The sequence below is a fragment of the Mytilus californianus genome, unplaced genomic scaffold, assembly GCF_021869535.1.
Source record: "Mytilus californianus isolate M0D057914Y unplaced genomic scaffold, xbMytCali1.0.p SCAF_4, whole genome shotgun sequence".
NCBI classification, from domain to species: domain Eukaryota; kingdom Metazoa; phylum Mollusca; class Bivalvia; order Mytilida; family Mytilidae; genus Mytilus; species Mytilus californianus.
This window is the reverse complement of record NW_026262690.1, coordinates 20,258,892-20,276,078: the sequence shown is the minus strand read 5'-3', so window position 1 is coordinate 20,276,078 and position 17,187 is coordinate 20,258,892. Positions and strand designations below refer to the sequence as shown.

Genomic DNA, 17,187 nt, shown 5'->3' with positions numbered 1-17,187 from the left:
GACGGTAACACACACACTGAGAATGAGTGTCTCATTCAACTTAACCAAATATTTCTTAATCTTGAGTCTCATAAAAATCAAGTCTATGCGCACATATCCTAACCTTCGTGACAATTTTTTTTATTGTATACGTCAAAACACTGTGAAGTTATTAATAACATTTCTGCATGTGGTTTTGTCAGTTTGTTTACTGTAAACAAGACCGCATGTTCCGTTCGCAATGTTATTTACTTCAACTTTTACCTTGAAATTTACGATAAAGTATAACGTGTTCCGGATAAATGTCAAATGAACATTCCCACAATGCACAGCAGCACATCCTAAAATCATATTCAAAATGGCGCTATAGATGAGCAGGTAATGATCCTCATCCCTAATAATCGTCAAATTAATATGACATTCAACGAATTTTACCCTGTAACACTCTCAACTTTCAGTTGAAATATTATTCCAGCTGAGACTGTGTCTTCCGTCGCAATTCCCGCTTTCCGCAGAAGTCTTCTGCAGATTTTAAGTGCAAAAATGCAATATGCTGACACGTAGACCTAAAAAATATTAATTCAAAGTAATATAATGCATGTTGCAAAACACTTTGCACAACTTTGTTGTGTTACATTATGATACAATCCATGAATATATTGAAACTTTTTATTGCTAAGTAGCAATTGGGTATGTCATGCTGCTGGTAAAAGGACTACCCTCGAGCACAGACACGATTGTAAACAACATATGTTTTTAGAGTTTTTACAAATTTCTCTTAAATAACTTTATTTTTAAACATGGTTATAATGTGTTAATTTTTGTATGAAATGTGTATATTTTTAAAGTTTACAAATAATTTGATAAACCATATACTGTTTAACCAATTTTATTGATAAAATATATTGATTATAATTAATTATAAAGGACTGTCATTTAAAGTAAGTGTGTGGGTGAATATAGTTGTAAGATGTATGAAAATTTGATCAGATAGTTTGTGTAAGGGATATACAATAATGTGTCAATTTATTGGTGGAAAAAAATTGAAATGACAAAAGGAGCAGGTTTGTTTTCCTTAATTTCATTGTCTATTATCATGATTATATGTCTACATGTACATTATTGTATATTATGCATATGTGTCAAATTTTAAGATCAGAATGGTAAATATAACAAATACAATATGGTTTTGAACATTACTTTAATCTTGTATAAATGATGTCTATATAAAAGACATACATGACATACATGTATAATAAAACACTTGATAATATTTAATTTAAATATCTGGCAAGGACAAATTATTCTGATTCCACTTCTAAGGCCAGGTTTTAAATTTTTTGGTTTACAGATTTTTTAAGTGAAAGATTTGGGTCCGAAAAAAGAAGCAAAATATTTCACAAGACATTAATAATTATATAATCACTGTGTACTGTACATGTAGCTTCATTGCAATATTATATTTGTGTTCTCCTTATTTGTTATCATTTCTTAACTTTTAGTGCAAAATTTGTTCTCTGCTGTCAACATACTTTACATATCGTCTTCATTTAAGTTCATAAAAATCAAGGGTATGTGCATTTACAAACATGAAATAAATGCTCATTTGATGGTAATGAAGGAAGAATAAAAAATACAGTGAATAATAAATTAATGAGCTTCAAGAAGGAAAGCTTGTAAAAAAAATTGCAAACAAGTTGCATGAAAATAACAGCTTGCAACCTATTTGAAAACTTTTAATTGTGTTGATATTAAATATAATTAATTGTATGAATACATTAAAAATTATGTTTACATAATAGAGAACAGTAATCCTATCTGACCTCAATGTGAGACAGATGACCATGTCATTTGAAAACAAGAAGAAATTTATAAGTTTAAAATCCAAACATAAGAATGTATTTTGAAAAGAAAAAATATGACATGCACAAAAAATACAAACATGAACATGTACATATAACAGTGACAAATTAAAAGAAAAAAGGAAAACGTGACAACATGCCTCCTCCCAAAATAGTGTTAAAATATATTTAGAACGGAGATAAAGAAGGAAATGCTGCCTACCACTCTTATATATTTGTTCATATGCTAATTCAACAAAAAGAAGAAATAAAGATTACATATAAGTTTATTTTAGAACATGATAAGAATATTGAACAATACATTTTTGTAGCTTTTGTTTTTTTGTATCATCCTCTGTCTCTCTTTCACTTATGAGTTATGATTCCCTCTTGGGTATTTTCCGCCTCTTTTTTTTAAAAACAATTCTTAGTTATTACATGTGCATTGAATACAGTTTAAATGTAGGAAAGGGAGAGAAAACACAAACGATCTCAGGAAAAAGATGATCATTTGAAAAAAATGATTATTTCATGGTTTTTCCAAACAATGTGCTTTCTTTAAAATAAGTGCTTTCTGAGGATCAATAAGTTTTACCCACTTATTATACATGTACATATGACCTGTGAGAAATGGACTGTTAATGGGAAAAAAAAAGAATTTAATGGTGAACTTTCAAAAAAAATCTATTATTCTTATGCCCCTGCCGTAGCGGAGGGGGCATTAAGTTTTACCCTTTTCCGTCTGTCCATATGTCCCAAGATTAGTTTCCAGTCTCTAACTTTAGTTTGCCTCAACCAAATGTCAGGAAACTTATACACAATGCTTATTACCGCAAAACACAGATCAAGTTTGAATTTAGGTGGCATCACTTTTACTTTTCTAGAGTAATGCCCCTTTACAAATGGAGAAATTGCTGAATTTTTCGTTTCCGTTTTCTAACTTAAGCTTGCCTCAACCAAATGTTATGAATCTTATGCACAATGCTTAATACCACAAAACACAGATCAAGATTCAATTTTGGTGGCATCACTTTTACCGTTCTAGAGTTATGCCCCTTTACAAATGGAAAATTGCTGAATTTTTCGTTTCCGTTCTCTAGCTTAAGTTTGCCTCAACCAAATGTTATGAAACATATACACAATGCATATTACCACAAAACTCAGATCAAGTACAAATTTTGGTAGCGTCACTTTTACCGTTCTAGAGTTATGCCCCTTTACAAATGTGAAAATTGCTGAATTTTTTGTTTTTGTTCTCTAACTTTAGTTTGCCTCAACTAAACCTTATATGCAAGCGGGGGCATCATCTGTGTCCCATGGACACATTCCCCATTTATTTTTTATTGAAACTTACTATTACTTGTTAGTACTATTTTTTTTCAATCAAATATATTTTTTTGGATATTATTTTAATTAGTACATGTATGCAACTATTTTGATACTGAATTAGTTTTCTTTAATACATTTCCTATTAAATGATCAACGATGAGCATTAAGGTAGATGGGGTGTCTTAATTATAATCCATAGAATTTTTTAATAATTTGCCAAAATGTAGTTTATATCATGCTTTTTAAAAAAAAATAATAAAAAGAATGGGTCACAGGGCTTATTTTCACGCTATAGGTTGTGCAAAATTGACAGATTTTGTATAGATTATGCATGGAAAACCCAATTTTCTGCCATAAAACGAAAACTACACCATAGAATTTTGAGATAAAATATGAGAAGATAGCTCTATTAGTATGCTTTCAGATAAGAACAAGAAAAAATGGGGTCACAGGACCCGTTTTCTTGCTACATAATAAAATAGGTAAATTCCTAACATGTTCTATTGTAAAAGTAACTTTATCTGAGTTACCTGCCTTTACATTTGAGTTGCCTCCCCTTATGTGGCAAAGTTGGAAAAAATAGAATCAAACAAAAGTATTCTGTTTTTTTGTAAAATACAACCATAGATATGATGAAATATGTCATTTTCTATATAGAAATGAAAATTCTTAAACATGAATTACCTACTTCTCTCAAAATTTGCACCTTTTATTAAAGATCTAGACCGATTGTTTTCTGGTATTTCAAAATCCAAGATGGAGGAAGACACCCTATCTACCTTAAGTTGCTGTAGGACATAAAACACCTCATCTCCCTCCATCATGAATAATTGAAAATGACAGACCAAATTTACGTGAGCATAACCCTGAATGGTATATATATATCCTTGACCTATTTTTATTGCTGTTGACTTACAATGCTGTATTTTGAATATCCCACTACAAAGGCTGGTAAAAGACTTTTTATTGTGTTGCCTTTTGTGGCAGTATGCGAGACATGGGGATTACTATGCAGCAGCAGTGTTAACAATTTGTATAAAGCTTTATATTTCAGAAGGTAGAAGACCTAGATGCTTCATACCTTGTACGCAGATACCTTATGTTACCAAGTTTCTGTCTGTCATATGTCCATTGTCCTTGACCTCATTTCCAAGGTTCAGCAACTGCTTAATGAAATGTTTGGTTTTTTTTGTCATGTGAATTTCTCACTTATCCTGGATAATAGGATAACTATATTTTATATATATGGGTTCTTTGCAAGTTCTACATGTCTGTCAGACAGGGTTCACCTGACCTTGACCTCATTTGGATCAGTGATCAAGGTTAAAGCTATGTGAATAGGTCCGTTTCTCAGTTACTATAAACAGTAGGTCAACTATATGTGGTGTATGGAATGGTTGTAAGGGGAACATGTCTGTCTGGTACATGTAAGTATCATCTGACCATACCTCATTTTCATGGTTCATTGGTTAATGTTAAGTTTTTGTGTTTTTGTCTTTTTTTCAAATACAATAAGCAGTGAGTCAACTATATTTGGTGTATGGAATGAATGTAAGGTGTACATGTCGGTCTGACAGGTATAATCTGATGTTTGATTTTCATGGTTCATTGGTCAATGTTAATTTTTTGTGATTTGGTCTGTTTTTCTATTTATACCATAAGCAATAGGTCAACTATTTTTGGTGTATGGAATAATTGTAAGATGAAGATGACTGTCTGACAGGATTTATCTGACCTTGACCTCATTGTCATGGATCTTTATAAATATTAAGTTTTTGTGATACTTGTAGTTAAACCTTTATCTTAAAGACTTTCAATAGTGAGTCAAATAGATGAGATATTTCAGCGTGTGCACTCTTGTAGAATAACTAATCCCAAAATTTGTATGTTCAAAAATATAGGGAAGTGGATACAGCACCTTAAATGTATGGACTAAAAGTTAGTCCGATGACATGTTTATGAAATTAAGGTCTAGAATCTTGTCTTTGTATGGTGATATCAGCTATTGAGCTAATGGTTTTCATTGACACAAACAAAATTGCAAAAATCTATGAACATGATAATAAAAACAGTGTTTGGTTGATTGTCCTGCTATCAAACCCTTTACCTATTAGAGGGACATGCAACCCTGAGATAGCTGAAGCTGTCATGGATTATAACTTTTATCAATCAAATTCAACCATTACTCTATTATGGTCTATTGATCTTCCTAGAAGATATAATTAAAAAAAAACTACATTTGCATAAATAGATATCATAATTAAAATACATGTAATTTAACAAAACGTCTAAATATGAGTCCTTCTCTTGCATACATTGTTTTTTACTTGGGACTCAATATTTTTGTGTATGCTGATCGTGTTTGCATCAGTTGTTTATATTCTACATTAACAGATTCCTGGGGTTTGTCCGAGTTCCTTTAATCTGTACTTTCAACATGTAAATTTTAGTTTGCCTCTTAGAAATGACCAATCATCAATTGGAATATCTCAGTGTCCATATATGTGTGTGCCACCGCGTTAATAGATCAATTTCAATGACTAGTAGATCAATAACCTTGTAACTTTGTTATTAGGTACATTTGTACTGTAACAAACTTGAAACAGTTAAGGACTCCTGTCTTTAACTCGAAAAAGAAGCAGGGAATCCAGCTTTCTGTTGCAAGATGAAGGTCATGTGACCTATATTACAAGGTGCAATAACTTTGTTTAATGTTTAGGTCCAAGTTGATATTGGTTGAGTTTTACATCAGAGCTCATAATTTGGAGTAACAAAATCATTTAAACTTGTGTTTAGATGTATTTAGGGAAGTAGGCCAGCAACAATGGAAAGAAGGCCACTGTGTGACCTACATTTCAAGATTCAATGACTTTTAAAGTTTTAGTTCCTAGTTCATGCATGGTATCGCAGTAATTATAAATAATTTGAGCATCTACCTTTATATATGTAAGTTGCACCAGTATCCAAGCAAAAGAAGGTCACTGTGACCAACATTTCATACTTCATTTTCTTTGGTTATTTTTTTCCCCAGCGAAACGCATTACAAAGGACATGGAAATACTAGGCGTCCATCCGGTCTTGTTAGCGCTCTCAGGTGTACAGTTCTTGCCAGACTTTTATGAAACTTACATCATAGGTTTGTATCAGCAATGTCTTGAACCAGCTTAAAAATCAGTGCCGATCAATTAATTTTAGAAGAGTTATGCCCCTTGGAAACTTTAATTATATGGGAAATTGCATCGTTAGCACTCTCATGTGTACAATTCTCGCCATTTTTTTTATAAAACTTATATCATAGGTTATATTAGCAATGTCTTGGACGAGTTCAAAAATCAGTGTGGATCAATTATTTTTAAAAGAGTTATGCCCCTTAGAAACATTAATTATATGGAAAATAGCATCGTTAGCGCTCTCATGTGTACAATTCTTGCCAGAATTTTATGAAACTTATATCATGGGTTTATATCAGCAGTATCTTTGATGTGTTAGAAAATTAGAGCTGATCAAGCATTTTTAAAAAGTTATGCCCCTTGGAAATATTAATTATATGGAAAATTGCCTTATCAGTGCTCTTATGTGTACAATTTTTGTCAGATTTTTATGAAATTTATACAATAGGTTTATATCATCAATGTTTTTGAGAGTTCGAAAATCAGTGCTGATCAATATTGTTTTTAAAAGAGTTATGCCCTTGGAGATATTGATTATATTGAAAATTGCATTGTATGCACTCTCATGTGTACAATTCTTGCTATCACATTTTTGTTTAGGGGCCAGCTGAAGCCCACCTCCAGTTGAGGGATTTTCTCGCTGTGTTGAAGACCCATTGGTGGCCTTTGGCTGTTTTCTGCTCTTCGGTCGGGTTGTTGTCTCTTTGACACATTCCCCATTTCCATTCTCAATTTTAATTCTTGCCAGATTTTTCTGAAAATTATATTATAGGTTTATATCATCAATTTCTTAGACAAATTTGAAAATTGGTGCTGATCAATTATTTTTGAAAGAGTAATGTCCCTTGGAAATATTGATTTATATTTGAAAATTGCATTATATATTGTTAGCACTCTCATGTGTACAATTCTTGCCAGAATTTTATGAAACTTATATCATAGGTTTATATCATCAATATCTTTGACACTTTCTCAAATAAGTGCTGATCAAATATTTTTAACGAGTTATGCCCCTTGGAAAAACTAATTATAACGGAAATTGCATTGCATTTGCTATGAAGTCTTCATTTCTCTAAGATATTAATAAATTGTTTTAAAGAACAAAAAAAATTACATTTTTAGTTATTGCCTTTTGATAGATAAAAATATGTGCAATGCAGGGGACATTGGAACTCTGTTCTTTTATTAATTTTAAATCATAGTCGGATTAGTTCTATATCTATTTCTTTACTTGTAGAAGTTCTAGTTAATAGGACTTGTGTAAATATGCATTTTCAGGATTATTTCAGAATCTAGAAAAAAGGTCATTGTGGACTATATTTTACACTTTTTATTTTGCGGTCGTATATTGGTATGACGTTGGCGTCGTCATCGTCGTCTTCCAAAGACACATTGGTTTTCGCACAATCAATAACTTGTGGAACGGTGTATGGATCTCTCTAAAATTATACCACAAGTTTCCATACCACAAAGGGATGGTTAGGATTGGCTTTTGGGGGTTATGACTCAAATCAGTTAGGAATTAGGGGCAAAAAAGGGGAAAAAACAAGGGTTTCCTGGTTAATGGACAATTTAAAAGCAGTGTAAGGGAGGTAATCCAAAAACAAAAGTGTAAATGTTGTACAATGTTGGATTACCTCCCTTACACTGCTTTTAAATTGTCCATTAACCAGGAAACCCTTGTTTTTTCCCCTTTTTTGCCCCTAATTCCTAACCGGTTTTATACGCAACAGCATAGTGTATTTCTAAAAAGCAAAAAATTGAATATAAATTCAAATCATATAACCAATTCTAAGTTCTTTGACTACAGTTATTTAGTGTCAGAAACCTATTGTGTGTCAAATATTTAATTACAATCTAAATTCAGACCTGTATCAAGCGCGAATATTGTGTCCATTTTCGCCCCAACTGTTCAGGGTTGGACCTCTGCGGTCGTATCCAGCTGCGCTCAGCGACGCATTTTATTTTTAGTTTGAATCACATGTTCATGTTTTGGTTAGTAGACAAAATATGATACATGTAATTCAAACTTGTGTAAATCTGGTTTGGACAGTACATTTAACAGTAATTTTTTTAGTTCAGCATATTATGCCTTCATTACTTTGGTTGTCTACTTTTCTGTTTATTATAAAGTTCATCAATAAAATTTTGCTAGCAATACCTCCCTGCCATCTACTTGTCAGTTGGCTACTTTAAAATGTACATGTAGGATAAACACTGATATATAATGTTATCTATGTTGTGTTATATGTTATCTGCCACACTGGAACTTCATGTACCAGAATTTGTAAACTCCAAATTTAAGCATGCACATATTTTAAAGTTTTGATTCTTCAGTTGCTTCTTAGAAGCTGTTTACAGATATTTACATGTATATCGGTATATATTCAATATATATTCATGAAAGAAGAAAATACTGAATTGACTTTTGATTCCTGTCTAATTTCACTTATTGATTGACGTCATTGAAACAGCTGTGTACATTGTTTTCGTCATGCGTGTTTAGTATAAAGAGAAATATAAGGCTAAATATTGAATGTTCATTTACACCTGAAAACGTCAGGTATACTGTACATATGGTACAGGGTCAAGATTTCATATGCTCTGTTATTAAACAAAGTTAAATGAAATGTTTGACATTTTTTTGTACATGTACAGTGTAGGAATGTGGTCATGATGAAAGCCTTCTGTTGTAAAAAAGTTTTTTTGTTCTATCCTTAAATGAATAATAAAGAAACAACCTGTTACAGCGTATTTATGTACTTTTTATGTACTTATTAATACAATATAAATTAAAAATCTTTAATAGTTTCTGTTTAGAATACAAAGCATATGAAAGATAATTTATCACTTGAAAATTCTTAACAATGGCATGCAAATTTTACTTTGGTTGACATGTCACTGTCACAATTCTTGTTAACCAAAGACAATAGATGTGGTAAGAATCATTAATTAGTTATTACTTAATTGATTTTATTTATTGATTACCTTGGCTAATTTTTTTATTCAAGTTTAGTAGTTTATATAACGAATGCTAATAGGTACACCTACAGCAAACATCGTTACATGTAATTAATGTTCAGGTTGTGGTACATGTTCATTCAAGTAAATGCATATTTAACAGTACAACATATTTTTTAGTACAGAAATTGCATTGCAATTGCATATTGTATTGATATAGAATATCTTGATTTTTCTAAAAAAGCTGATGAGTGTATGATAATGACTTTTGTGATGTCTGTTAGACATGACTTTTTTTTTCATTAAAATTATCCAAATTTGACATATGTTATTTATATAGCTGAATGAGTTTATGATATTGAATTATAATATTTTGTGACGTTGACATGGCTTTTTTTTTCATTAAATTTATCCAGATTTTACTTACCTTATTTAGCTGAATGAGCGTATTATATTGAAATTATCACATTTTGTGACGTCTGAAATGGATTTTTTCCATTAAATTTATCCACATTTGACTTACAATATTCATGTATGGAAATTAGATTTACAATGATATTATAAATAAATGGCCATGTTTGATGTAGTACACAGTTTAGCAGTTAGGGGTTCTATAGAAAATGGTGATTTTATGGTCGCCTGCATCAGTAATTTATTTCATATAAGATTTTGAAGACAGATATGTTTTCCTGGATTTCCTGTCAAAGTCATTGAAAAAAATTGTGATCATGTTGTTTACAAGCATTGAATTTTTATTTTTTTGCGGTCGTATATTGGTATGACGTTGGCGGCGTCGTCGTCGTCATTGTCGTCCGAAGACACATTGGTTTTCGCACTCTAACTTAAGTTTAAGTGAATGGACCTCTATGAAATTTTACCATAAGGTTCAATACCACAAAAGGAAGGTTGGGATTGATTTTGGGGGTTATGGTACCAACAGTTAAGGAATAAGGGGCCAAAAATAAGCATTTTTGTAACTTCCAGACATGACTTGTGTGTTAGTGTATGGATCTCTCTGACATTGTACCACAAGGTTCCATATCACAAAGGGAATGCTGGGATTGATTTTGGGGGTAATTGCCTCCACATTTTAGGAATTAGGGGCCAAAAAAGGGGCAAAAAACAAGCATTTTTCTAGTTTCATGACAATAACTTGCGTGTAAGTGTATGGATCTTTATGAAACTGTTCTACAAGGTTCCATATCATAAAGGGAAAGCTGGAATTGAGTTTGGGGTAATTGCCCAAAACGTTTAGGAATAAGGGGCCAAAAAGGGACCAAAAATAAGCATTTTTCTAGTTTCCAGACAATAACTTGTGTTCAAGTGTATGGATCTCTCTGAAATTGTACTGCAAGGTACCATACAACAAAGGGAAGGCTGGGATTGATTTTGGGGGTAATTGCCTCAAAATTTTAGGAATTAGGGGCAAAAAAGGGGCAAAAAAACAAGCATTTTTCTAGTTTCAGGACAATAACTTGTGTAAGTGTATGGATCTTTATGAAATTGTACTACAAGGTTCCATATCACAAAGGGAAAGGTGGGTTTGAGTTTGGGGGTAATTGCCCTAAACGTTTAGGAATTTGGGGCCAAAAAGGGGGCAAAAAAACAAGCATTTTTCTAGTTTCCAGACAATAACTTGTGTTCAAGTGTATGGATCTCTATGAAATTGTACTGCAAGGTACCATACCACAAAGGGAAGGCTGGGATTGAGTTTGGGGGTGATGAATCATAAGGGGGTTAAAAAAATTTGGGGGGGGGGATTTTTTTTTCCATTTTTTTCTTTAAAATTTTCCATTTTAAATTGGTTATTTCTGATTTATATGTAAAAGCAAATAATAATGATATGGTTTGAATAGGTAAATTAAAAAAATTTAGGTTCTTAGACCACATTCATTCTGTGTCAGAAACCTATGCTGTGTCAAATATTTAATCACAATCCAAATTCAGTGCTGTATCAAGCTTGAATGTTGTGTCCATACTTGCCCCAACTGTTCAGGGTTCGACCTCTGCGGTCGTATCAAGCTGCGCCCAGCGCAGCATTTTATTTCCATTAATTTGGAAAGGTTGAAATATTTGAATAATTTGCTTTCCAAAACACAGTGATATTTAGTTACTTTACATCAATTTACTTTTTTGTGAAACTGTTGAAGTCATTGTCTCCACCAATAATTTCAAATGCATCTTGCAATAACTCAATTATTCTTTAACAAATTCTTCACAAATATTTACTCAATGTTCACTTTCATAAAAACTAACTATTTGTTGATTTTGATGTTTTTCAGAATAGCTGTTGAGAGTTATGGGACTTTAATTTATTGTCTCTTTAAACAGAGCTATCAAAGATTTGCTATATACCCAGTTCCCTTTTATACTAGTAGAATAAGCATTAAGTTACATGTAGAACTTGAAATGGCCACTGATGAGAATCCTAATTTGGGACAGACACATGAACATGTTTTGCTTTGGGTTTAAGTAATTATGAACTAGGACAGCTGAAAGATTCTGTAATCGACCTCTATAATGCTCTAGAACAGCTTACAGATTCTTTAATCATGCTCTATAATGCTCTAGAACAGCTGAAATATTCCATAATCATGCTCTATAATGCTCTAGAACAGCTAATTGATTCTTTAATCATGCTCTATAATGCTCTAGAACAGCTGAAATATTCCATAATCATGCTCTATAATGCTCTAGAACAGCTAATAGATTCTTTAATCATGCTCTATAATACAGCGTTCTCTGACCTTGACCTTATTTTCATGGTTCATTGGTCAATGTTAAGCTTTCATAGTTAAGTCTGTTTCTCAGATACTGTAAGCAATTGGTCAATTACATTTGCTGTAAGGAAAGATTGCAAGGTACATGCATGTCTGTCTGGCGAGGTTCATCTGACCTTGACCTTATTTTCATGGATCATTGGTCTGTGTTCAGTTTCAATGGTTAGGTCTGTTTCTGAGATACTGTGAAAGTACTTTTATAAGAGGGGTATCAAATTTCGTGGTTTTCGTGGATGGCTTTATCCACAAATTTAAGTGTCCAACAACGAAATATAACAGCTGTTGTCCAAATCCAAGACATGGAAAGATCCCCATGTAGGTGTGACTACTTAGATACAGGCATATAATTTGGAGAATACATAGAGTATGCAGACGCACTATGAACTATATATATACATACAACTTCAGACAGGAATTTACCAATTTATTCTTTAAAAAACCTAACCTGTACAAGTTTTAACCTTTTCATGAAAAAATTAGTTTGAACAATGAAAGTCAGATTTCTGGTGATGATATGTGAAGATGATGTGTTCATTTTATCTCCTCATAATTCCCATACGAAAATTACATATAATTTCATATTGGGCTTGCTTTTTTATTTAATAAGAATTAATTTTATAATTCTACAAAGTACATTTGTAGCATTTTTTTTGTCTGTGGTGAATTGTTTATATGGCCCAATTAACATCTTTGATGATCGTTTATCTGTTGATCGGTTTATCTGTTGATCATTCTGGGTAATTAATTAGTGTCATCACTTCTGTTTACAGGTGTTCAACAATTAAAACGTTTACTTTGCAATTTCCTTCAATGAGACAATGTGTAAGCATCCATGAATCAGCTGACATTGTGTAAGTGAAAATGAACACCTTATTTTGCAATGTCCCGCAAATCATTATAAAACAACATATGATCATTTTCAAGAATTGTGGTTTCTGATGGCATTAAATTCTTCACTCAATTTTTTTCAGAAAACTAAAATCTGTGAATTTAGGAAAATACAAAAAAACTTTTGCTCAAAACACGAAAAGTGATACCCACGAATAAAAGTACTTTCAAAGTACTGTAAGCATGAGGTTAACTATATTTTGTGTATGGAATAATTAGGGCCCCGCCGAATGGCAGGGCCCTGTAGTGATCAGTCTGTCCGTCTGTCCCTCCGTCCGTCTGTCTGTCCGTCTGTAACAAATTGTGTCCGCTCTATATCTAGAGAACCGTTATGATTTCAAAGTTTATACTTGACATGTATATTAACCAACACCAGAGGGTGTGTCATAATGTATGTACAACTTCGTAGGTCAAAGGTCAAGGTCAAAAACTTTGGTTTTAGTTGACAACCCCATGTCCTATGGTAAAGATCGTGTCCGCTCTATATCTTGAGAACCTTTATGATTTCAAAGTTTATACTTGACATGTATATAAACCAACACCAGAGGGTGTGTCATAATTTATGTACAACTTCCTAGGTCAAAGGTCAAGGTCAAAAACTTTGGTTTCAGTTGACAACCCCATGTCCAATGATAAAGATACATTTTTTTTACCACACATTATTCACAGCGGGGCCCACAGAGATTGCTCCCATCTCAATGATATCTAGTTGTACATGTTGTAAGGTGTACATGTCTGTCTGGCAGGATTCATCTGACCTTTACCTCATTTTCATGGATTATTGAATTGGCGATATTAATTTCATGTGATATTTGCCGTAAAACCTTTATTGTAAAGACTTACAGCAAAAATTCAATCATGATCTGCAAAGCAGGCGATTGGGAGATACTACAGAATGTGCACTGTTGTTATATATTTATTTGTGTTTTTCAGAATTTGATAGATTCATGCCAGTACAGACAATGGATGATGGTACTGAGAAAGATAAAGAGATGCCTGAAGTAAACACAAACCAAAATTGTTCTGATGCCAAAACTAATGGACATATCAGTCCGGTAGAATCTCTGAAGAATGGACTAGACAGTGAAACAAGTAGTAACAGTGATACACCATGTGTGGTGCAAAATGGTGGTGCGGGTTCGTCCATTACATTTTCTTCTGTCCCTGCTATAAATCATGAGTCTGCATCACCTGAAGTCGATCCATCAACACCAAATTGTAACAGTCATCAGCATAATCATGAACAAGGGAGTTCACCCAGTCGAATTTCTCCTAACACCCCACAGCAGCTGTCGAGAGGAGAAAGTCCGCATGACCCACAGATTAATAGTAGTTCTCCCCCTAACCACCAGCATGTTGTTCATGTTCATGTTAATCCTGGAGAAACATTTTCAGTACGAGTAGGCGACCAGATTCAGCATATACAAGGTAGGTCATTTGGACACTCATTTCCAAATCATCTTAACATTTGTATGTCCCATTATAAATATCTAAGACCAGTTACTAAGGTGTGGGGTAAACATGTCAATATCACCTTATCCTCCTTTTCGTGTATTCTTGATAATGGTAAGTTTTGTGATACCTGTATAAAGACCTTGATCCCAAAGACTTTGAACATATAATTTAGTCAAAATCTGTAATGCAGGTGAGATATTTCAGCTAGTTCATTGTCTTTATGATATACATATACCAGAGCTTGGTCAAAAATCAACTGTTCCCTCTAGGTACACAAATATTGTAAATTCATTACCCTAAAGCATGGTTCGTGCATCCCTTTTGAATTCTATTTTTAAGTCCCTGCTCAGATTTGTCTGAGTTGGGGTTATTTGTTGATGTAAGATACATGTATCAGGAGTTTGGGAACAGATGTCACCTTATTCCCAACAGTTTCCAAGCTATAGTGTGGTACATGTAACTGATGTTACCATATTCTTTACAGTTTCCAAGCTATATAGTGTGGTAACTGATGTTACCTTATTCCTTACAGGTTCCAAGCTATAAAAAAATGTGGTAACTGATGTTACCTTATTCCTAACAGTTTCCAAGCTTAAGTTTGGTAACAGATGTATATGTGTTACCTTATTCCTTACAGTTCCCAATGCATAATGGGCTAAATGGGCTGAAAATCACACTTTTCCTAGAGCATAGTGTCAGTTTACTGTAAAGTCCAGTATATATTCATATTTGATAGACACATACAGGTAATATCATAGCCCTTATTGATTTAACATGATTGTATGTTGAAATGAATGATAATATATTTATTATTTTGAGATAAAACAAATTTATCATTGCAAAGAATTTACATTGTCTTGACATTTATGAGAACTAATTAAAACTTTTGATATACTTAATAGAATGATATTATACTTTTCTTACAAAGGATATCATTCATAAATTTTTGTACATAATTTACCAAAACAAATAAAATTTATAACAATGTTATAAAAAAATAAAAAAACAATTTATAGAAAAGAAGAAATAAATTATTGTTCACAATGTGAAGGCAGTGTGAGGGCATATTATTTTCTAGCATGTATATTGTACCACATGCTATTCTCTCTGTCTTTCGGTTTTCATAGAAGAAAATCAAATATACTAACAAATTGCAATGAAGTGCTGCAGTTTAGTCTTGTTAATCTTATTTCAATTCAGCATTTAAATTAAACATCTCATATCATGCTTATAAAGTACAGATACATAAGATTAGATCAATAATACTTAGGTTCCCTAAATTATCATAATCCTTATCTTTTATATCAGTATCACTAATTGACTTTAGAATTTAATGTTGACGTCTGATATTGTAAGGCTGCAGTATTTTTTTTATATAATATATTGAAGTACTATTTAAATGCATTGTGAAGATTCTAGGGCATGGAACTGAATGTGTCAATTTTTAATGAATAAATGTTTATGATATAGTTACATCTGTTTACCAGGTGCTTTCCATTATTGATTTTATAAATGTTGATATACAAAATGTATGTATGAAAGTAGATTTGTGTTTATATGTCCATCTAATTTGGAACATTTTATATATGTACATGTATTTCTTAGCTATGCCAGAAAAACTCTGAGCCTGGCAGGAATAAGTCATATTTCTTTGGACAATACATGGAGGATCTTCTTGTCTTCAATTTTCTGTATGATTTGTGATACAGTGTCATCATTTTGACCTTAATTTCATGCTTCAATAATTTATTACACAAGTTAATAGAAAAAGGATAGACACTGTTATTTCAGATTTCTAGAAACATCTTATTTCACTCCACTTTTTGTCTCTATTTGACGAAGTCACTGCACCAAAACTTAAGTGTTCTGTTTCTGGCAGCAGCGGGAGCATTAGTGTCAACAGTTTTTCAAAGTTGGTGATTATGTCAGTTTAAGGGGAATGGTAATCTATTATATTTGGTATGCAGTTGTATTAGCATTTGCACATCTAATTTCCATGGAGATTATTTGGCCCCACCCCCTTAGTCATGGTCTATTGACTTTGAAACTTTTGCTTTAGTTTGCATATTAAAGCTTGTGATAAGTTCAGTTATAGGGGTAACCACTTATACATGTAATAATTCAATGAAATTTGGTGTGCAGTTGTATTAGCACTAGCACATCTCATACCTATAGTTACATACATGACACTGCCCTCTCAGTCATGGTTCATTGAGTTTGAATATTTTGCATAGTTAAAGTTTGTGATTAGGTCAGTTTAAGGGGAGCTACTTACAACAGTGTATGAAAAGTCTATGATATTTGGAATGCAGATTTATTAACAATGTACATATGTCATATGTCATTTTCAGGAAGCTTATTTGGCCCTTCATAAATAGTCATTGTTCATTGACCTTGAATGTTTTGGATAGTTTACATGCAATTAAAGTATTGTCATTTAAGTTTCAATATTTTCTTTATGATATCAACAGGTGATACATTTCTCTGTGTCAACAGTTTATTATTGGGGTATCTCTTTGTAGTGTATTTCAGTGATTCATTCATTTTCTTGGCTTTCATATTACAATTTACATGTACAAATTGTATACCCGGTATATTTCAAAGTTGTTTCTCAAAATTTCTTTTAGGTTTTTTTTTGCCACTTGGCATCTTTTTCTTTTTCTTTCAGTAGAATATTTTTAAAAGGTTAGGAAATTATACATTAACAGCTTGACGTATTTGATAATGACATCATTAGAAATTCACACTTTTGTTTGATGACGTACAATTTCATGTAGGCTTTTG

The 17,187-nt window shown here is 32.4% G+C and overlaps 1 protein-coding gene across 2 annotated transcripts in view; it reads left to right on the top strand.

Moving 5' to 3' along the window:
• Nucleotides 1–314: 314 nt before the first annotated feature.
• Nucleotides 315–17,187, top strand: part of LOC127737642 (fibronectin type-III domain-containing protein 3a-like) — a 115,766-nt gene continuing 98,893 nt past the window's right edge. For both annotated transcript variants that reach the window (XM_052248497.1, XM_052248495.1), the window contains exons 1-2: nt 315–357; nt 13,882–14,376. In XM_052248497.1, coding sequence (XP_052104457.1) covers nt 13,896–14,376 — 481 coding nt within the window. In that variant the 5' untranslated portion in view covers nt 315–357; nt 13,882–13,895. The remainder of the gene's footprint in view (nt 358–13,881; nt 14,377–17,187) is intronic.